A 23,626-nucleotide genomic window follows, 5' to 3' on the forward strand; every position below is an offset into this window, starting at 1 on the left:
TATCTTAAATCTTTTCTTTTTTGTTTTAGTTTCTTCACAGGAACCCTATCATATATTCCTCAGTTTAGGATAATGTAAGCTGCATAGTGTTTCAACAAATGCTTGTCGAATTGAAAGGGAAGCAGGATTTAAAAATTGACTTTAAGAAGCCTTCATGGCCTGGTGTGGTGGCTCATGGCTGTAATCCCAGCACTTTGGGAGGCCACGAGGTCAGGAGATCGAGACCGTCCTGGCAAACACGGTGAAACTCTGTCTCTACTAAAAATACAAAAAATTAGCCGGGTGTGGTGGTGGGTGCCTGTAGTCCCAGCTACTCGGGAGGCTGAGGCAGGAGAATGGCATGAACCTGGGAGGCGGAGCTCGCAGTGAGCCTAGATCGTGCCTCTGCACTCCAGCCTGGGTGACAGAGTGAGATTTTGTCTCAAAGAAAAGCCTTCATGTCTAGTTGCTGATTGATGAATTCCATGCTGCATAAAAGATGCAAGTGAGAGAGAAAGCAATAATGCAAATTTAGTTTAGTTGACAACTAAACTTTGGGAGGCCGAGGTGAGTGAATCACTTGAGGAGTTTGAGACCAGCCTGGCCAACACAGTGAAACCCCATATCTACCAAAAATATAAAAAATTAGCCAGGTGTAGGCCGAGTACAGTGGCTCACACCTGTAATCTCAGCACTTTGGGAGGCCAAGGCGTGCAGATCACGAGGTCAGGAGATCGAGACCATCCTGGCTAACATGGTGAAACCCCATCTCTACTAAAAAATACAAAAAACTAGCCAGGTGTGGTGGCAGGCGCCTGTAGTCCCAGCTACTCGGGAGGCTGAGGCAGGAGAATGGAGCAAACCTGGGAGGCGGAGCTTGCAGTGAGCCGAGATCATGCCACTGCACTCCAGCCTGGGCCACAGGCGAGATTCCGTCTCAAAAAAAAAAAAAAAAAAAAATTAGCCAGGTGTGGTGGTGCATGCCTGTAATCCCAGCTACTCAGGAGGCTGAGGTAGAAGAATCGTTTGAACCTGGGAGGCAGAGGTTACAATCAGCTGAGATGGCACTACTACACTCCAGCCTGGACAACAGAGTGAGACTCTGCCTCAAAAAAAAAAGAAAGAAAGAAAGAAAGAAGGAAGGGAGGGAGGGAGGGAGGGAAGAAAGGAAGAAAGGAAGAAAGAAAGAAAGAAAGAAAGAAAGAAAGAAAGAAAGAAAGAAAGAAAAAACAATACATACACCTGTAGTAAAACTATGTAAAAATAGACTAGACACAAATATGTAAAATTCATGATTGTCATTTCCTCTGGAATGGGACAGTGAGAAAGGAAGGAACCAGGGGTGGGGGACATCAAAGAGGACTTCAACCTTCTGTAATGCTTTTTTATTATTAAAAAAAATCGGAAGCAAATATTAAACAAAAATTAGCCAGGCGTGGTGGCACGCACCTGTAATTCCAGCTACTTAGGGAGGCTGAGGCACAAGAATCTCTTGAACCTGGGAGGCAGAGGTTGCCGTGAACCAAGATCACACCACTGCACTCCAGCCTGGGTAACAAAGTGAGACTCTGTCTCGAAAAAAAGGGAAAGAAAAGAAAAGAAAAGAAAAAAGAGTAAGCAGTGCAAAGAGTGTGATCCTCATCCAAATGATATCACCCAAGTTACTTCATCCAAATGATATCATCCAAGTTACTACATGTCTAGGAAAAGTTAAAGGGCAGCTGAGGAAGTAGTTGTAACCCTTATTCCATTACAGGCTTAAAAATACTTAAGCAAAACCCCAGGAAGAGAGAAGAACCAGGAGTTATATTTGACACACCTAGATTTTTTTTTTTTTTTTTTTTTTGAGACAGTTTCACTCTTGTTGCCCAGGCTGGAGTGCAATGACGCGATCTCGGCTCACCACAACCTCCGCCTCCCGGGTTCAAGTGATTCTCCTGCCTCAGCCTCCCGAGTAGCTGGGACTACACGCATGTGCCACCTCGCATGGCTAATTTTGTATTTTTTTTTTTTTAGTAGAGACGGGGTTTCTCCATGTTGGTCAGGCTGGTCTCAAACTCCGACCTCTGGTGATCCACCTGCCTCGGCCTCCCAAAGTGCTGGGATTACAGGCATGAGCCACTGCACCCGGCCAACACATCTAGATTTTAAGCTTATTTAAGCAGGGCTATATCTTCTATTTATTTTAGCATTCCTGTTGTCTATTATTTCCTACCCTCCTTCCCCCCTCACCCTTCTACCATGGCAGCATATAGAATGACCAGTTCTCTGCACATAGTAAGCATTCTTTACATGTTTGATCAATGATAATGTCATAATGGGTCTATTGTGACATCAACAGGACGGGAATATCATGGGAGCCACCAGTTAGTAGCAGAGTATGCCACAACTTCTAGCATCAGGAAAGACCTCTCCTAGCTTCCTACTGGATATCTTTATTAGCATTTTTATAGATTCTGTGAAAAAGAAGAAATAAAACGAAATCACCCACATTTTCAAAATGTTTTTCAAAATGAAAAATGAGATAGACAATGACCCTGAATCAGAAAAATGCATCAAGGATTCCACCATCATGAGAAGAGAGCCCCAAAATGTCCTTAGTCCTTTGATGCTCCCTAACCTTGAGATCCCATTCTCAGTAAAGGATATCATCTCTAGGATTGAGCGCGCACAGCTCCATCGAGCCAGAGAGGTAGGTAGAGAATCTGAAGTTTACCGACTGCAATTTTCTTTTTAAACTTTCTGTGACCAAGTACATTTTTGTTTATTTTAGAAATCACTTTCATGATATTTGACTGTATTTAGGGTAGCTTTGACTTCAAATGACAATTTCACCTGACACCGACTGTGGATATAACAAGCTCCAATTTGACATTAATCTCTTTATATCAGGTTTAATAAAGCCATTTAAGAAATAAATCAAGCCGGGGCATGGTGGCTCACGCCTGTAATCCCAGCACTTTGGGAGGCCAAGGCGGGCGGATCACTGAGGTCGGGAGTTCAAGACCAGCCTGACCAACATGGAGAAACCACCGTTTCTACTAAAAATACAAAAAGTTAGCTGGGCATGATTGCACTTGCCTGTAATCCCAGCTACTCAGGAGGCTGAGGTAGGAGAATTGCTTGAACCAGGGAGGCGGAGGTTGTGGTGAGCCAAGATTGCACCATTGCACTCCAGCCTGGGCAACAAAAGCGAAACTCTATCTCAAAAAAAAAAAGTTTTCGTTTGTTCCCTATGGAGGTTTTATCAAACAGCTATTAACCAGATAGAATTTAGATGGCTTTGAATTCTAGCTCCTTTTATTTTCCCTGTACACTTCAAGGAGAAATTAGGAGAAATTCAAGGAGAATAAGAAGAGTGTTTACATAATGTCAGCCGGGTGCAGTGGCTTATGCCTGTAATCCCAACACTTTGGGAAGCTGAGATGGGAGGATCCCTTGAGGCCAGGAGTTAGAGACCAGCCTGGTCAACATAGTGAGATCCCATCTATATTTTTAGAAAAATAAATAAATAAATACATAAGAATCTAATAGACCCCCAAACAATTAAGGTTATACTGCATTTTATTCTCTCGAAGTACAGCAAAATCAGGCCAGGCACAGCGATTCATGCCTGTAATCCCAATGCTTTGGGAGGCCAAGGCAGGAGGATCTCTTGAGCCCAGGAGTTCTAGACCAGCTTGGCCAACATAAGGAGACCTCCTGTCTACTAAAAATAAAAAAATTAGCCAGGCATGTTAGCTCAAACCTGTAGTCCCAGCTCCTTGGGAGGCCAGAGGATCCCCTGAACCCAGGAGACTGCAGTGAGCACCATGCTTGCACTACTGCACCCCACTCAGCATGGGTGACATAGCGAGACCCTGTCTCAAAAACAAACAAAAAACAAAAATCAGTCATGTTTGATGAAATTGATTAAGGGGGAGTTCTTTCCTATGTTTAAGGAAAGCTAAACTGGTCACAGTGGCTCATGCCTGTAATCCCAGCACTTTAGGAGGTCAAGGTGAGAGGCTCACTTGAGCCCAGGAGTTTGAGACCATCCCAGGCAACAAAGCAAGACCCTGTCTCTACAAAAAATTTAAAAATTAGCCAAGAAGTGGTGGTATGCACTTGCAGTCCCAGCTACTCGGGAAGGTCCCTTGAGACCAGGAATTCGAGGTTACAGTGAGCTGTAGATTGTGCCACTACATTCCAGTCTGGTGACAGAGGGAGACTCTATCTCAAAAAAAAAAAAAAAAGAAAAAAAAAAAAAAAAGAGTGTTAGCCAGGCACAGTGGCTCACTCCTGTAATCCCAGCACTTTGGAGGCCAAGACAGGAGGATTGCTTGAGTCCTGGAGTTCAAGACCAGTCTGGGCAACATAGTAAGACCTCTGTCTCTCTCTCTCCATAGGTAGATAGGTAGATAGATAGATAGATAGATAGATAGATAGATAGATAGATAGATAGATAGATAAATAGATTTTTTTTTTGAGGCAGACTATCATGCTATTGTTCAGGCTGAGTGCAGTGGCATGATCTTGGCTCACTGCAACCTCCATCTCCTGGGTTCAAGTGATTCTCCTGCCTCAGCCTCCCAAGTAGCTGGGACTACAGGCACCGGCCACCAAGCCTGGCTAATTGTTTTTGTATTTTTAGTAGGGACAGGGTTTCACCATGTTAGCCAGGATGGTCTTGATCTCCTGACCTTGTGATCCACCCCCCTCCCAAAGTGCTGAGATTACAGGGGTGAGCCACCGCGTCCAGCCCATTTTATATATTCTTTTAAAAAACAAAAACAAAAACAAAAAAACAGAGTGCTCTGCCAGGTGTGGTAGCTCATGCCTGTAATCCTAGCATCTTGGGAGGCAGAGGCAGGCGGATCACTTGAGCTCAGGATTTCAAGACCAACTGGCCAATATGGTGAAACCCGGTCTCTACTAAAAATACAAAAAATTAGCCAGATGTGGTGGCTCCTGCCTGGAGTCCCAGCTACTCAGGAGGCTGAGGCAAGAGAATCACTTGAGCCCGAAAGGCGGAGGTTGCAGTGAGCCGAGATCGTGCCAATGCACTCCAGCCTGGGTGACAGAGCAAGACTCTGCCTCACAGAAAAAAAGAGTGCTAAATATCGATAAATTCCCACTCTTCACACAGACTTTCTCCTGTTCCAACTTCTGGCAACTAGCAACAATAACACAGTGTTTGCTTTTAACAGCTTTATTGAGGTACAGTTAGCATACAATAAAATGTATGCAACCTCTGCCTCCGGGGCGCAAGCCATCCTCCTACCTCAGCCTCCCAAGTAGCTGAGACTACAGGCACACACACCAGCACGTCTGGCTAATTTTTGTGTTTTTTGTATAAATGGGGTTTCACCATGTTGCCCAGGCTGGTCTTGGACTCCTGAGCTAAAGCAATCTGCCTGCCTCAGCCTCCCAGAGTGCTAAGATTACAGGCTTGAGCCACCACGCCTGGCCCAAAATACACTTTTTTTTTTTTTTTTTTTTTTTTTTTTTTGAGATGCAGTCTCGCTCTGACACCCAGGCTGGAGTGCAATGGCTCCACCTCGGATCACTGCAACCTCCGCCTCCCAGGCTCAAGCAATTCTCCTGCCTCAGCCTCCCGAGCAGCTGAGACTAGCCAACAGGCACCCGCCGTCATGCCCGGTTGATTTTTGTATTTTAGTAGAGACAGGGTTTCACCATGTTGAAGGTGAAGGTTTCACCATGTTGGCCAGGCTGGTCTTGAACTCCTGACCTCAGGTGATCCGCCCGCCTCTGCCTCGCAAAGTGCTAGGATTACCGAAGTGAGCCACCGCGCCCAGCCAAAATGTACATTTTAAAAGTACGCAAGTATCGAGCCGGGAGCGGTGGCTCACGCCTGTAATCCCAGCACTTTGGAGGCGAGGCAGGCGGATCACGAGGTCGGGAGATCGAGACCATTCTCGCTAACACGGTGAAACCCCGTCTCTACTAAAAATACAAAAAATTAGCCGGGCGTGGTGGCGGGTGCCTGTAGTCCCAGCTACTCGAGAGGCTGAGGCAGGAGAATGGCGTGAACCCGGAAAGGCGGAGCTTGCAGTGAGCCGAGATCGTGCCACTGCACTGCAGCCTGGGCGACAGAGCGAGACTCCGTCTCAAAACAAACAAACAAACAAACAACAAACCTGTGAAACCTTCACCACATCGACATAATGATTTTGCCCATTTCCCCCAAAAGTTTCTTCATGCTGCTTTATAATCCCTCCCACATGCTGTTCCCTGCCCCCCACCCCAATCCCCAGCTAACCACCAATCTGCTTCTGTCACTGTATATATTAGTTTGCATATTTTAGATTTTATATAAGTGGAGCCATACAGTATCTACTTTCTTCTGCCTCACGTCTTTCACTTAGCATAATTATTTTGAGATTCATCCACACTTTTGCATATATGAATAGTTGATTCCTTTTTATTGTTGAGTGTTTTTCCATGGCATGGCATGGCATGGGCTGTTTCTGGTTTTGGGTTATTACAAATAAGCTGCTATAAACATTCACGTACCAGTCATTATGCAGATATATGCTTTCATTTCTCTGGAATAAATACCTAAGCTTGGAATGGCTAAGTCTAAAGGTAGTAAATGTTCATTTTAAAAAATAAACTACTAGGCCAGCTGCAGTTGCCCATGCCTGTAATCCCAGCTACTTGGGAGGCAGAGGCATGAGAATCTGCCTAGGAGGCAGAGGCTGCAGTGAGCCAAGATCGAGCCACTGCACTCCAGCCTAGGTGACTGGAGACAGTGAGACTGTCAAAAAAATAAAATAGCCAAGGCGTGGTGGCTCACGCCTGTAATCCCAGCACTTTGGGAGGCTGAGGCAGGCGGATCACGAGGTCAGGAGTTTGAGACCAGCCTGGCCAATATGGTAAAACCCCATATCTACTAAAAACACAAAAATTAGCCGGGCATGGTGGCAGGTACCTGTGGTCCCAGCTACTCGGGAGGCTGAGGCAGGAGAATTGCTTGAACCTGGGAGGCAGAGGTTGCAGTGAGCCAAGATCGCGCCACTGCACTCCAGCCTGGGTGACAGCGAGACTCTGTCTCAAAAAATATATATAAAAATAAAAAATAAAATTAAAAAAATAAAATAAGGCCTGGCATGGTGGCTCATGCTTGTAATCCCAGCACTTTGGGAGGCCAACAAGGGTGGATCAGACCACCTGAGGTCAGGAGTTTAAGACCAGCCTGGCCAACATGGTGACACCCCATCTCTACTAAGAATACAAAAATCAGCCAGATATGGTAGCAGGCATCTGTAATCCCAGCTACTCGGGAGGCTGAGGCAGGAAAATTGCTTGAACCTGGGAGGCGGAGGTTGCAGTGAGCTGCAATCGCACCACTACACTCCAACCTGGGCGACGGAGCAAGACTCCATCTCAAAAAAAAAAAAAAAAAAAAAAGGAGGTAGGGCATGGTAGCTCATGGCTGTAATCCTAGCACTTTGGGAATCCAAAGTGGGAGGATTGCTTGAGCTAAGGAGTTTGAGACCACCCTAGGCAACATGGCGAGACCCTGTTTCTACAAAACATACAACAATTAGCCAGGGGTGGTGGCTACCTCAGCCTCCCAAAATGCTGGGATTATAGACATGAGCCATTGTGCTGGGCCCTTTCACCAATAGTATGAGAAAAAATGTAGTGAAGGAAGCCCCGGCATCCTTGAAGAGCTCTGTGATCACTCTTCTCTAGAGTTCAGACCTTAACAGTGGGAACTGTAGTCACTGAATTTGTAAACCTAACTGGGACCCAGTAGTGGCACCCAACCACCAAAGGCAAGGTGGATATGATTACTGTAATGGACAGCAGCATGAAAGCAGCAATCAAAATAGTCTGACTCACACTGACCTATGGCATTGGCTAGTTGATCAAGATGTTCCCAGAAATGAATAGATAGGAAGCCTACTAAATTCTTACTTAATCTGAACAAGTAGGAAATTCCTCGGTCAAATGAAAATAAATACCTGAATCATGAATCATGAAAACGAGTCAGAGTCCATCAGTCAATTCCCAAACTTGAGCCAGTTGACAGACTCAGAGCTCCTTGAGTGAACAGGACCTCAAGTTCTCTTGAAGAAGGACCCTGGGTCTACCTGTATACTATTACTTTTCCTCCTGACCTTCCCCAAGGGGACCTATGACCTTGTACCAGAGTGTGCATTGGGAAAAAGGAAATAATCAGACCTTTTGGGGGACTACTGGACACTGGCTCTGAGCTGACATTAATCCCAGGAGATCCAAAATGTTATTGTGGTCTACCCATTAATCAAAAAAGCTTTAGCTCAGGCCCATCTCACAGTGAAACTAGTGTGTCCCCAAACCCATCCTGTGGTTGTTTCACAAGTTCCAAAATGTGTAATTGGAATATACATACTCAGCCGCTGGCAGAATCCCCACACTGACTCCCTTACCTGTGGAGTGAGGGCTACTGTGGTGGGAAAGGCCAAATAGGAGCCACTAGTGCCTCTACCTAGGAAAACGGTAAAAATAAAACAAATATCCCATTCCTGGAAGAATTAGTGCCATCATCAAGGACTTCAAAGATTCCTTAGTGGTGATTTCAACCATATCCTCATTCAACTTTCCTGTTTGGCCTGTAAAGAATACAGATGGATTTTGGAGAAAGACAGTGGATTATTGTAAGCTTAACTAGGTACTAAGTCCAGTCACGGCTTCTGTACCAGATGTGGCTTCATTGCTTGAACAAATTAACACATTCCCTGGTTCCTGGTATGCCGCTATGATCTGGCAAATGATTATTTCTTCCAATCTGTCAATAAGGCCCACCAGAAGTAGTTTGCTTTTATCTGGGAAGGCCAGCAATACAGCTTCGGTCTTCTACCTCAGGAGTATATTAACTCGCCAGTTGGGTAGAATTTACCTGCAAAACCATCTGGCCCAAGGAAGTTTCTTTTTTTGAGATGGAGTTTCGCTCTTGTTGCCCAAGCTGGAGTGCAGTGTCGCGATCTCAGCTCACTGCAACCTCCACCTCCCAGGTTCAAGCAATTCTACTGCCTCAGCCTCCCAAGTAGCTGGAATTACAGGCATGCACCACCATGACCGGCTAATTTTGTATTTTTAGTAGAGACGGGGTTTCTCCATGTTGGTCAGGCTGGTCTCGAATTCCCGAACTCAGTTGATCCACCCACCTCGGCTTCCCAAAGTGCTGGGATTACAGGAGTGAGCCACAGTGCCCAGCCTATTTTTTTATTTTTAGTAGAGATAAGGTCTTGTTATTGTGCTCAAGCTAGTCTTGAACTCTTGAAGTCAAGCGTTCCTCCCATCTCACCCTCCCAAAATGCTGAGATCACAGGCATGAGCCATCACACCTGATTTTTTTTTTTTCTTTTTCTTTTTTTTTAATGACAAAGTCTCCCTCTGCTGTTGCCCAGGCTGGAGTGTAGTGGCACGATCTCGTGTCATTGCAACCTACGCTATGCCTCCCAGGCTCAAGTGGTCCTCCCACTTCGGCCTTCTGAGTAGCTGGGACCTCAGGCATGCACCACGCCCAGCTAATTTTTGTATTTTTGGTAGAAATGGGGTTTCTCCATGTTGGCCAGGCTGGTCTCAAACTCCTGATCTCAAGTGATCTGCTCGCTTCGACCTCCCAAAGTGCTAAGATTACAGGCATGAGCCACTGTGCCCAGGCACTGTATTTTAAGAAATTAATTTTTCCTAGGGAGAAACTATTGCCCCTTCCTAGGTGAGGTCTGTGAATTGTTCTCATTAATCCTTTTAGGTAACTGTCAACTGTCACTTAGTTGACAGGATGAAAGGATACATCTTTTTTTTTTTTTTTTTTGAGACGGAGTTTCACTCTTGTTGCCCACACTGGAGTGCAATGGTGCATTCTCAGCTCACCGCAACCTCCGCCTCCCAGGTTCAAGCGATTCTCCTGCCTCAGCCTCCCAAGTAGCTGTAATTATGGGCATGTGCCACCACGCCTGGCTGAATTTTGTATTTTTAGTAGAGACGGGGTTTCACTGTGTTGCCCAGGCTAGTCTCGAACTCCTGACCTCAGGGGATCCTCCCGCCTCTGCCTCCCAAAGTGTGCGATTACAGGTGTGAGCCACTGCGCCCGGCTGAGAGGATAAACCTTGACCCTGTTATTCCATTGGGATATTGTGAAATATAACAATTCTTAAAATCTTTGGAATCTCCAAAGTGATGTCTTTTTGTATGCTAATGATTAACAGCTAGCTTCAGGATGGGACTGGTCATTAGAAAGACAAAGCCCTGACTAGAGGGTTGGGACTTTCAACCCCATCCCCCAACCTTCAGGGGTGGGGAAAGCCGCTGAAGGTCAAGCTGCTTATCTACGGCCAATGGTTTAATCAACCATAACTATGTAATCAAACCTCCATACAAACCCAAAGGACAGGGTTTGGAGAGCTTACAGAGAGTTGAACACATGGAGGTTCCTGGAGAGTGGTGTGCCCAGAGAGAATATGAAAGTGATATTGGAGTTAAGAAGAAATCACTTGGGCAGATAGCGAGGGTATGGGAGTCCTTGGTAAGGCTTTTCTTTTTAATGAAAAGCAGCCCCAAATCATTTTCTAACAAAGAGCGGCCTGTAAAGTCGAGCTGCAGACACAGAGCAGCAAGCTGGGAGCTTGCAGGGGTGAATGCCGGCAGAAACTAGGGACTAGACATGTTCAAGAGGGTGATTCCATCTTTCCTTCTCTGCCAGCCTTGTGTACAGTAAGGAGGAGACAACGTGGAGCCGGCCAAGGAGAGTTCATTTGCATAGTAATATTAGGGTGAAGCAACCAGCCTTCCATATGCGCTATGTAAACGTCATATCTGATTGAACCAATCTGTGAGCCTTATGTAAATCAGACACCAGCTCCTCAAGCCACACTATAAAATCTAGCACATCCACCACCAGCCGGTCTTTTCCTCTGGGAAGATCTCCCTCTCTTTACTGAGAGTGCTGTTTTTCTTTCTCTTTTCTTCTGCCTATTAAACCTCCACTCCTAAACTCCTAGTGTGTATTCGTGTCCTAAATTTTCCTGGCACCAGACAATGAATCCCAGGTATACAACAGAGACAATGTAGCTGCTTCAGAAGCTCCATTCCCCTTCCACAATACCTTGCCCTAGCATCTCTTCAATAAACCGGTTCTGTGAGCTGCTCCAGCAAATTAATCCAACCAAAAGAGGGAGTCTTAGGAACGCCAAATTGAAATTGATTGGTCAGAAGTTCTGGAGGCCTGGATTTGTGACTGGTGTCTGAGTGGGGGGCAGTTTTGGGGACTGAGGCTTCGACCTATGGGATCTGACACTGTATCTAGGTAGATGGTGTCTGAATTGAAATAAAAGACACCCACCTGATGTCCATTGCAGAAATGGTTCCCTGCTTGGTGGTGGGGAGAATCTGCTCCTCAGACCCCACATTTGGTCTGATCATGGAAGTCTTCTGTGTTAATAAGTTGATAACTGTTTTGCTGAATAGAAAAAAACAGAATAAAAAAAAAACTGAAAGTTTTTTCCAATATCCGTCTGGGATGAAATCATAAGTTGAAGTTTTTGTTTTTTTTTTTTTTTTTTGAGACAGAGTCTCATTCTGCTGCCCAGGCTGGAGTGCAGTGGCACGATCTCGGCTTACTGCAACCTCTCCCTAACCCCCCCACCCCCCAACTGGGTTCATGCTATTCTCTTTTCTCAGCCTCCCAAGTAGCTGGGATTACAGGTGCGCACCATCATGCCTGGATAATTTTTGTATTTTTAGCAGAGATGGTTTTACAATGTTGGCCAAGCTGGTCTCAAACTCCCAAACTCAGGTGATCTGCACACCTCAGCCTTCCAAAGTGCTGGGATTACAGGCGTGAGCCACCATATGGGCCTAGTTGAATTCTTTTTGTTAACTTAAAAAAAAATTAGAGTATATATGAATGAAAATTCAAAAGTGAAAAGCTCAAAGAATTATCTCAAAGAATCACAGAAGCCTCTGGTTCCTCACAAAACAACCACTATTGTGACTTTTAACACTGTAGGTCAGTTTTGCCTGATAAATGGAATCATATGATATGTATTCATTAATGTCTGGCTTCTTCTGCTTCATTCTAAGTTCATGTGATTGATACACGTTGTTGTACATAGCCGTAATTCATTAATGTTCTTTTTCTTTCTTTCTTTTTTATTGAGATGGAGTCTCGCTCTGTCACCCAGGCTGGAGTACAGTGGTGCAATCTCGGCTCACTGCAGCCCGGTTCAAGTGATTCTGCTGCCTCAGTCTCCCGAGTAGCTGGGACTACAGGCGCCTGCCACCATGCCTGGCTAATTTTTGTATTTTTAGTAGACACGGGGTTTCACCATGTTGGCCAGGCTGGTCTTGAACTCCTGACGTTAAGTGATCTGCCTGCCTCAGCCTCCCAAAGTGTTGGGATTACAGGCATGAGCCCGGCCAAAATGTTCTTTTTCTATATTGAGTTGACCAAAACGGTTTATGTGTGGTGTACAACATTATGTTTTGATATATTTATACATTGCGGAATGGCTAGATCCAACTACTTAATGCATGCATTTCCTCACATATCTTTTTTGTTTGTTTCTTTGTTTGTTTGTTTTTTGAGACAGGATCTCTGTCTCTCAGGCTGGAGTGCAATGGCATGATCTTGGCTCACTGCAACCTCCACCTCCCAGGTTCAAGCGATTCTCCTGCCTCCCTATAGCTGGGATTACAGATGGGCGCCACCAGGTTTGGCTAATTGTTGTATTTTTAGTAGAGACAGGTTTTTGCCATGTTGGCCAGGCTGATCTCGATCTCCTGACCTCAGGTGATCCACCCACCTTGGCATCCCAAAGTGCTGGGATTACAGGCGTAAGCTACCGTGCCTGGCCACCTCACATTTCTTTTTGTGGTGAGAACACTTAATATCTCCTCTCAGCAATCTTCAAGTATACAATGTATTGTTATTAACTATAGTTATCATGATGTATAATAAATCTCTTGAACTTATTTCTCCTGTCTAACTGAAAAACTGTATCCTTTGACTAACATCTCCACAATCTGCCCATCCCCAGCCTCTGCTAACCACTGTTCTACGCTGTCTGCTTCTATGAGTTTGACTTCTTTTTTTTTTTTTGAGATGGAGTCTCGCTCTGTTGCCCAGGCTGGAGTGCAGTGGTGCGATCTCAACTCACTGCAAGCTCCACTTCCCGGGTTCAAGCAATTCTCCTGCCTCAGCCTCCTGAGTAGCTGGGACTACAGGCGCCCGCCACCACGCCTGGCTAAGTTTTTGTATTTTTAGTAGAGACGGGGTTTCACCATGTTAGCCAGGATGGTCTAGATCTCCTGAGACCTCGTGATCCACCCACCTCGGCCTCCCAAAGTGCTGGGGTTACAGGCGTGAGCCACCACACCCGGCAAGTTTGACTTCTTTAGATTCCACATATGAGTGAAATCATGAAGAAGCCTTTTAGTTTGATGTAATATCATTTGTCTGTTTTTGCTTTTGTTGCCTATACTTTTGGAACCATATACAAAAATCATTGTTTAGAACAATGTCATGGAACTTTTCCCCTGTTTCCTTCTAGTAGTTTTATACTTTCATTTTTTTTTTTTTTTTTTTTTTTGAGACAGAGTCTTGCTCTGTTGCCCAGGCTGGAGTGCTATGGCATAATCTCAGCTCACTGCAACCTCTGCCTCCCAGGTTCAAGCAATTCTCCTGCCTCAGCCTCCTGAGTAGCTGAGACTACAGGTGCGTACAACCATGCCCAGCTAATTTTTGTATATTTAGTAGAGACAAGGTTTCACTGTGTTGGCCAGGCTGGTCTTGAACTCCTGACCTCATGATCCACCCACCTCGGCCTCCCAAAGTGCTGGGATTACAGGCATGAGCCACCACGCCCGGCCATAATTTCACATTTTATGTTTAAATCCAATCCAGGCTGGGCATGGTGGCTCACGTCTGTAATCCCAGCACTTTGGGAGGCCAAGGCGGGTGGATCACCTGAGGTCAGGAGGTTGAGACCAGCCTAGCCAACATGGTGAAACTCCATCTCTACTAAAATACAAAAATTAGCTGGGCATAGAGGCAGGCTCCTGAAATCCCAGCTACTTGGGAGGCTGAGGCAGGAGAATCACTTGAACCTGGGAGGCAGAGATTGCAGTGAGCCAAGATTGCGCCAATGCACTCCAGCCTGGGCAATAGAGCAAGACTCGGTCTCAAAAAAAACAAAAACTCTAATCCATTTCGAGTGGATTTTTGTATATGGTGTAAGTTGAGAGTCTAATTTCATTCTTCTGTACGTGGATATCCAGTTTTTCTAACACCATTTATTGAAGAGACTCTTCTTTCCACGTTGTTTTTGGTATCTTTGCTGAAAATCAATCGACTGTGAAATGTGTGTATTTATTTCTGGGCCCTCTACTCTGTTCCATTGGTCTAATATATCTGTTTTTATGCTAGTACCATACTGTTTTGATTATTATGGCTTTGTATTGGATTTTGAAATCAGGTACAGTGATGCCTCCTGCTTTGTTCTTTTTACTCAAGATTGCTTTGGATATTCAGGGTCTGTTGTGGCTCCATACACGTTTTAGTTTATTTATTTATTTCTGTTTAGAGACATGGTCTGGCTCTGTCACCCAGGCTATAGTACAGTGGTGCAATAATAGCTCAATGAAACCTTGGACTCCCGGGCTCAAGGGATCCTCCAGCCTCAGCTTGCCGACCATCTAGGACTACCACACCCAGTGGATTTTTTTGTAATTTTTGTAGAGACAGGGTCTCCTATGTTGCCCGGGCTGGTCTTGAACTCTGGCCTCAAGTAACCTTTTCACCTTGGCCTTTCAAAACACTGGGATTCCAGGTGTGAGCCACCACACCTGGCCTCTGTACATATCTTAGGATTTCTTTCTTTCTTTTTTTTGAGACAGAGTCTCACTTGTCGCCCAGGCTGGAGTGCAGTGGTATGATCTCAACTCACTGCAACCTCCACATCCTGGGTTCAAGCAATTCTCCTGCCTCAGCCTCCTGAGTAGCTGGGACTATAGGCATGTGCCACCATGCCTGGCTAATTTTTGTATTTTAGTAGAGATGGGGTCTCACCATGTTAGCCAGGATGGTCTCGATTTCCTGACCTCGTGATCCGCCTGCCTTGGCCTCCCAAAGTGCTGGGATTACAGGCATGAGCCACTGTGCCCAGCCTATTTCTTTCTTTTTTTACATTAGGCTGGTTTATATGTGCTGCTCTGGGCAGTCACATAGTTTGCTTACAATGAGGAGTTACCTGACTTTGAACATACTGTACATGGCAATTAGAAGTTGTCATGGCAAGAGAAAAACCACAGCCAGCCTGCTGCAGCCAACAGAAAAACAACCACAGACCAGTAGGGGGAATGTAGGGATAAAGGTGGGGTTTGTTTGTTTCTTTCTTTTTTTCTTTTTTGAGACAAAGTCTCACTCTGTTGCCCAGGCTGGAGTTGAGTGGTGTGATCTTGGCTCACTGCAACTTCTGCCTCCCGGGTTCTAGTGATTCTTCTGCCTCAGCCTCCCAAGTTGCTGGAACTACAGGTGTGCACCACCACGCCCAGCTAATTTTTTGTATTTTTAGTAGAGATGGGGTTTCACCATGTTGGCCAGGCTGGTCTCAGACTCCTGACTTCATGATCCACGTGCTTCGGCCTCCCAGAGTGCTGGGATTACAGGTTATAGGCGTGAGCCACCGCTTCCAGCCGTTTCTTTTCTTTCTCTCTCTTTTTTTTTTTAGACGGAGTCTTGCTCTGTCACCCAGGCTGGTGTGCAGTGGCTGCAATCTCAGGTCACTGCAACCATCACCTCCCAGGCTCAAGTGATCCTCCCACCTTAGCCTCCAGAGTAGCTGAGATCACAGGCATATGGCACCACACTGGGGGCTATTGTTTTTTGTTTTGTTGTTGTTGTTGTTGTTCTTTTTGTATTTTTATAGAGATGGGGTTTCTCCATGTTGTCCAGGCTGGTCTTGAATTCCACCAGCCTTGGCCATTCACAGTTCTGGGATTATAGGCATGAGCCACTATGCCCGACCTTGTTTCTTACTATAAAAGAAAAAAATAACTTCTCAGCAGTCTTAAAAGAAAGGGATCAAATAGATGTTAAGATACAAAATTACAAGTATTTTAAATCCAGGCCTGTCCTCATCTCCTTCAAGAGCAGAGGTAGAAGGAGACAGTTGAAGCAAACAAGTAAATTCTGTAAAAATTACTTGGAAACTCTACAAATTTTATTAAAATCTAAACTTCTATTTTGCTTTTTATTTATTTATTTTATTTTTTGAGACAGAGTCTTGCTCTGTTGCCCAGGCTGGAGTGCAGTGGCACGATCTCAGCTCACTGCAACCTCTGCCTCCCGGGTTCAAGCGATTCTCCTGCCTCAGCCTCCTGCGTAGCTGGGATTACAGGTGTGAGCCACCACACCTGGCTAATTTTTGTATTTTTAGTAGAGAAAGTGTTTCACCATGTTGGCCAGGCTGGTCTTGAACTCCTGGCCTCAAGTGATCTGCTCACTTCAGCCTCCCAAAGTGCTGATATTACAGGCGTGAGCCATTGTGCCTGGCCATATATATGTATTTTTAATTAATATATTAAAAAGCATGCTAAAGTGACATGCTATTCCCCCTAGAAAATAACCCCAATGCCCCCTCTGCCAGTAACATGCTTAAGTTGACCAGCCTACTCGTATCTCTAAGCATGTGTGGATAAGAGTGTGTCTTTTTTTTTTTTTTGAGTTGGAGTTTTGCTCTTGTCACCCAGGCTGGAGTGCAGTGGCGCAATATGTGTATGTATCTTTAAAATGAAAGCCATGGGCATCAAGTGACTGCTCATCAAGTAACATGTCATCTGTTAACTGACCAGTGTCCACCTTCTCCAGAGGGTGGGCAGAGCAGAGAAACCCTAAAGTGGTTTTTAGGGACTAACCCCAAATCACCAACTTTCCAAGCACTTCTTCCCCACTCCCTACTCAAAAGGGGATACTTGATTTCTGTTTGCCTCATATTTGGTGCCCTTTGACCTGGATGGTTTTCTCCTTGTCACCCACGCTGCAGTGCAGTGGCACGATCATGGCTCACAGCAGCCTCAACTTCCTGGGCTCAGGTGATTCTCCCACCTCAGCCCCTTCAGTAGCTGGGACTTACAGGTACAAGCCACCATGCTGGCTAATTTTTTAATTTTTTGTGGAGACAGGGTCTTGCAATATTGCCCAGGCTGTTCTCAAACTCCTGTCCTCAAGTGATCTTCCCACCTTGGCCTTCCAAATTTCCAAGATTACAATCATGTAAACCTGCCTGGCTCTATTAGTTTTTGACTTAAAGTTTATGTTCGGTTACATAAGTATAGCTGCTCCTGTTCTTTTTTGGTTTCCATTTACACAGAATATCTTTCCATCTCTTCATTACATTTAATTAATTAATTAATCAATTTTTTTTTTGAGACGGAATCTTGCTCTGTTGCCCAGGCTGGAGTGCAGTGGTGCAACCTTGGCCCACTGCTACCCACTGTGGGTCTCCTCTCTGCTGACAGCTGGACACTCATTGGGATGAGCTACCTGTGGAGAGGAGCTACCCACTGAGGGTCTCCTCTGAGCTGTTCTGTCACTCAATAAAGCACCTCTTCACCTTGCTCACCCTCCACTTGTCTGCATAGCTCATTCTTCCTGAATGCAAGACAAGAACTTGGGACCTGCCGAATGGTGGGACTGAAAGAGCTGTAACACAAACAGGGCTGAAACACGCCCCTTGCTTGCCATGTTGCAGGTGACAAGAAGGAGAGTAGAGAGAAGGAAAGAAGAGAGAAAGAGAGAAGAGCTGTGGCCCTTCGGGGAGCCCAGACCTAGAAACTCCCTAAGCCAGGGCTGCGACACCCTCTTTGAGGCTCTGTGGTTCCTGGTGTCTCCAAGCTTCGGGGTGCCACCACATTGCCTGGTGCTAGCTGTGGAAGCTGCTTGCAGTATGCCTGATCCAGCCACAGCCTCACAGGGAGTCGGCACCTGTGCCTGTGCCTGGAGATGCCCACCCTGCCACAGGTGGCATGCCTGGCTGTGCACAGTGGCCGGGCCCAATGCTCACTTGCTCACATACACCTCGCCACTCCATGCCTGGCTCACCCTTGGCAGGCATGGGATCCAGGCCAGTAGCATGAGCTGAGTGCAGCCTGCAATGCTGAATGGGCGAAATGAGCCCAGTGGGCCTGAGCAAAACTTGGGCAAAAGTTGGCCACAGGGGTTTCTGGCCAGAAAAGCGACACCCCAAATATCCCATCACACCGGTTTTTTTTTTTTAGATAGTCTCACTCTGTCACCCAGGCTGGAATGCAGTGGCATGATCTCAGCTCACTGCAACCTCCACCTCCCAGGTTCAAGCGATTCTCCTGCCTCAGCCTCCTGAGTAGCTGGGATTACAGACACACACCAGCATGCCCAGCTAATTTTTTTTTTTTTTTTTTTTTTTTGTATTTTTAGTAGAGACAGGGTTTCATCATGTTGGCCAGGCCGGTCTCGAACTCCTGACCTCAGGTGATCCACCAGCCTCAGCCTCCCAAAGTGCAGGTATTACAGACGTGAGCCAATGCACCCGAACAACACCAGTTCTTATTATATACAATATATTTATTAGTTGATTTCCAGTACACACATAATGTAATTTCAGAATTACTAATCCATAAGCATATAAGAAGGACATTTATTAAGTAGCACTGCATTTATGTACCATTGTTTTATATTTAACCTTACATTGTCCACTCAATATACTGTTTTCAAAGTTGCTACCTATTTATTTTCTTCTAAGTGAAGTTATGTTATTCATTTGTATACACTTAATTTCAGTTGTTAGTATTCATATTCCATTTTGGGTCAGCCCAAATACAGGTTGGTTTTAACAGTTTATTATCGAGTATATGAAAGGTATGTATGTGAAACATTACTGTGCTGATAAAAGTCAGAGCTACATGCAGAAAAATGTCACTCCTTTCTTTTCTTTGCTACCCTATTGTCATTCCTTCTTTCTTTCCACCTTTTCCCCACATACACCCTATATGTAACCAATCTCTCTAGCCTCTGGCTTATCCTTCTTGTATTTATTTTGCACAAATGAGTAGATTCATGCATAATTTTTCATATCTCATTTTTTCTTACATGAAGGGTAACATACAATAGCTATATTCTTTTGCGCTTTACTTTTTTTTTTTTTTGAGACGGAGTTTTGCTCTTGTTGCCCAGGCTGGAGTGCAATGGCGCGATCTTGGCTCACTGCAACCTCTGCCTCCCGGGTTCAAGCGATTCTCCTGCCTCAGCCTCCCAAGTAGCTGGGATTACAGGCATGCTCCACTACGCCTGGCTACTTTTGTATTTTTAATAGAGATGGGGTTTCTCCATGTTGATCAGGCTGGTCTCTAACTCCCGACCTCAGGTGATCCACGTGCCTTGGTCTCCCAAAGTGATGGGATTACAGGCATCAGCCACTGAGCCTGGCCTGTGCTTTAGTTTTTTGTTTTTTTTTTCCTCCTCTTTTTTCTTTCTTTTTTTTTTGAGAGGGAGTCTCGCTCTGTTGACCAGGCTCGAGTGCCGTGGCACTATCTTGGCTCACTGCAAGCTCCGCCTCCTGGGTTCATGCCATTTTCCTGCCTCAGCCTCCCGAGTAGCTGGGACTACAGGCGCCAACCACAACATTCGGCTAATTTTTTCTATTTTTAGTAGAGACGGGGTTTCACCATGTTAGCTAGGATGGTCTCGATTTCCTGACCTTATGATCCACCCACCTCGGCCTCCCAAAGTGTTGGGATTACAGGCGTGAGCCACCGTGCTCGGCTGGCTTCATTTCCTTTTTTTTTGAGATGGAGGAGTTTCGCTCTTGTTGCCGAGGCTGGAGTGTGATGTCGCAATCTCGGCTCACTGCAACCTCCGCCTCCCGGTTCAAGCAATTCTCTTACCTCAGCCTCCAGAGTAGCTGGGATTACAGGCATGTGGCCACCACGCCGCCTAATTTTGTATTTTTAGTAGAGACAGGGTTTTTCCATGTTGGTCAGCCTGGTCTCGAACTCCCGACCTCAGGTGATCCACCTGCCTTGGCCGCCCAAAGTGCTGGGATGAGCAGGCATGAGCCACCTCGCCTCGCCGACTTTTCATTTTCTTAACAGTGTCTTTCATATTGCAGAAGTCTTACATTTTTGTGAAATCTAATGTATCATGTTGTACTTTCTTTCTTTTTTTGTTTTTTTTTTTTTGAGGTGGAGTTTTGCTCTTTTGCCCAGGCTGGAGTGAAGTGGCGCGATCTTGGCTCACTGAAACTTCTGCCCCCACCGGGTTCAAGCAATTCTCTTTCCTCAGCCTTCTAAGTAGCTGGGATTATAGGTGCCAGCCACCACGCCGGGCTAATTTTTGTATTTTTAGTAGAGACAGGGTTTCACCATGTTGGCTAGGCTGGTCTCCAACTCCTGACCTCAGGTGATCCACCTGCCTCGGCCTCCCAAAGTGCTAGGATTACAGGCGTGAGCCACTGCTCCTGGCCTTGTGTTGTACTTTCATTGGTTGTGCCTTCGTTATCATATCAAAGAAATCATTGCCTTAACCCAAGGTCGTAAGTATTTTCTCCCATGTTTTCTTCTAGAAGTTTTATAGTGTTAAATTTTATATTTAGCTCATAGATTCATTTGACTAAATTTTTGAAATATTGTGCAAGATATGAATAAAAGCTTGTTTTTCACTTCTGGTTTGTGGATATTCAATTATTTGAACACCACTTGTTAAAAAGACTGTCCTTTCTCTACTGAGTTGCATTTGCACCTCTGTCAAAAATTAATTGACCACATGTATGTGAGTCCTTTTCTAAACACTCTATTCTATTCCATTCATGTATTTGTACATCATTACACCAATACCATACTGTCCTGATGATTGTAGTTCTTTTTTCCCCCTTTTTACTACCTAATTGCCAAATGGTGTTTCTTCCAACCTTGTGTTTTTTCCACTTCCAGAAGATTGCCCCTTTAAATTGTGCATCTTTAAACACAGTTCTGCTGGGTGCAGTGGCTCATGCCTATAATCCCAAGCACTCAGGAGGCTGAGGTGGGAGGATCATTTGAGCCCAGGAGTTTCAGACCAGCTTGAGCAACACAGTGAGATCCCATCTCTAAAAAAAATAAAAATAGAAAAATAATTAGCTGACCATGGTGGCACTCGTCTATAGTCCCAGCTACTTGGGAGGTGAAGGAGGAAGGATCTCTTGAGCCCAGGAGTCCTAGGCTGCAGTGAGCTGTGACTGTATCACTGAACTCCAGCCTGGGCAACAGAATAAGACCTTGTCTAAAAAAAAAAAAAGAGAGAGAGAGATAGAGGTAAAAGGAGGTTCGACCCACATTGCCAGTTTAGGGTGGAGTCCAGGACCAGAGTGAGAACTTCCTTGATGCCTTTTGGCTGATCAGATGGTACTTTTACCAGGCCCACCATGGCTGCTCATGGACCAGTCAGCATGCACTTCCTCCCTTTTGAGCCCATAAAAACCCCAGACTTAGCCAGACTCAGCGACTCCTAGGGACTACCTGCCTGCAGACAGAAGCTATCCACTTTGAGTGGCCTATACTCTTCAGGCCTACCTGCCTTTGGATAGCAGCTACCCGCTTCAAGTCTCCTCTACCCTTGTTGGGATGACTTGCCTGCGGATAGGAGCTACTCACTTCAGTTATCCTCTCTGCTGAGAGCTGTTCTGTTGCTCAGTAAAGCTCGTCTCCACCTTGCTCACCCTTTAGTTGTCCATGTAACCTCATTCTTCCTAGACATGAGACAGGAACTTGGGACTGAACAGCAGGAGCTAAAAGAGCTGTAACACATCCCCAGCTGGCTCACTGAGCTACAGGTTGTGACATGCCCCCGGACCGTGTGAGTGAAAAGTGGTGATCCTTCTGAGGGCCCAGACCTCTGAGCTTTTGGGCACCACTGAGTTTCCCTCATCCAGACACTGGTGCCTGCAGCAGAACCTGCTTGTGGTATGTCTGGTCCAGCCACAGCCTCTCCCAGAGCCAGTGCTTGTGCCAGCACCTGGAGATGCCTGCCCTGCTGCTACAGTGGGGGTGCACAGTGGCCAGACCCTGCACTTGCTTGCTCACACACCCCTCGGTGCTCCATGCCTGGCTCACCCTTGGCAGGCATGGGATCCGGGCCAGTATCATGATCTGAGGGCAGCTTGCTGGGCCTAGTAGGTGGAATGAGCCCAGTGGGCATGAGCAAAACTCAAGCAGAGGCGTCGCTGGCCACAGAGGTTTCTGGCTGGCAAAGTGACACCCATAGGATCCTGTGACACTGTTTTATTAAATTTCAATTTCTTTTTCTTTTTTTGAGATGGAGTCTCCCTCTGTCACCCAGGCTGGAGTGCAGTGGCACAATCTCGGCTCACTGCAATCTCTGCCTCCCAGGTTCAGGCGATTCTCCTGCCTCAGCCTCCCGATTAGCTGAGATTACAGGTATGCACCACCATACCTGGCTACTTTTTTTTTTTTTTTTTTTTTTGAGACAGAGCTTCGCTCTTGTTGCCCAGGTTAGAGTGCAATGGCACAATCTCGGCTCGCTGCAACCTCTGCTTCCCGGGTTCAAGCGATTCTTTTGCCTCAGCCTCCTAAGTAGCTGGGATTATAGGTGTGTGCCAACATGTCTGGCTAATTTTTTGTATTTTTAGTCGAGACAGGGTTTCACCATGTTGGCCAGGCTGGTCTCAAACTCCTGACCTCAGGTGATCCACCCACCTTGGCCTCCCAAATTGCTGGGATTACAGGCATGAGCCACCACACTCGGCCAAATTTCAGTTTGTAATTGTATATCGCTAGTGTAAATAAATGGTTTTTGGTTTGTTTTATTTTATTTGTATTTATTTATTTATTTTTTGAGATGGAGTGTCACTCTGTGGCCCAGGCTGGAGTGCAGAGAAGCGATCTTGGCTCACTGCAACCTCTGCCTCCTGGGTTCAAGCGATTCTCATGCCTCAGCCTCCCAGGTAGATGGGACTACAGGCACATGCCACCACGCCTGGCTAATTTTTGTATTTTTGGTAGAAAGGGAGTTTCGTCATGTTGGCCAGTCTGGTCCTGAACTTCTGGACTCAAGTGACCTGCCAGCCTTGGCCTCCCAAAGTGCTGGGATTACAGGTGTGAGACACTGCTCCTGGCCTCTTTGGTAAATTCTTTGGGAGTTTTTACATGGACAAACTTTTTGTTGTAAATAGAAACCATGTTGCTTCTATCTTTCCAATCCATTTTCCTGTATTTCTTTTTTTGACCTTATTGAATTGGTTAGGACATTTATCCAATGTTGAGCAGAAGTGATTAGAACAGAACCTTTAGAGCACTTGAGACGTTCACCATTAAGTATGATGCCAGCTGTAAATGTTTTGTAAATGCTCTTTATCAGGTTGAGGAAATTACCCTCTATTCCTCATTTATTATCGAGCTTCTTTTAGAAATCATGAATGAATGTTGAATTTTGTCAACTTCTTTTTCTGTATATACCGAGGCAATAAATGGTTCTTCTTTAATCCGTTGACATAGTGAGTTACATTTAGAAATTATCAAATTTTGAATCAGCCTTGCATACCAGGGTAAATCCCACTTGTTCATGATACTATTTTTTAAGGATATTGTTTGTTTCTATTTTCTATTTTATTTTATTGGTCAC

At 45.5% G+C, this 23,626-nt stretch overlaps 1 protein-coding gene across 1 annotated transcript in view; it reads left to right on the forward strand.

Moving 5' to 3' along the window:
• The first annotated feature begins 2,322 nt into the window (after window positions 1-2,322).
• The window catches only part of FAM186A (family with sequence similarity 186 member A), a 70,094-nt gene continuing 48,790 nt past the window's right edge, over window positions 2,323-23,626 (forward strand). The window contains exon 1 of the mRNA XM_063694007.1: window positions 2,323-2,671. Coding sequence (XP_063550077.1) covers window positions 2,480-2,671 — 192 coding nt within the window. The 5' untranslated portion in view covers window positions 2,323-2,479. The remainder of the gene's footprint in view (window positions 2,672-23,626) is intronic.

This window comes from Gorilla gorilla, chromosome 10 (genome assembly GCF_029281585.2).
Source record: "Gorilla gorilla gorilla isolate KB3781 chromosome 10, NHGRI_mGorGor1-v2.1_pri, whole genome shotgun sequence".
Taxonomy (NCBI): domain Eukaryota; kingdom Metazoa; phylum Chordata; class Mammalia; order Primates; family Hominidae; genus Gorilla; species Gorilla gorilla.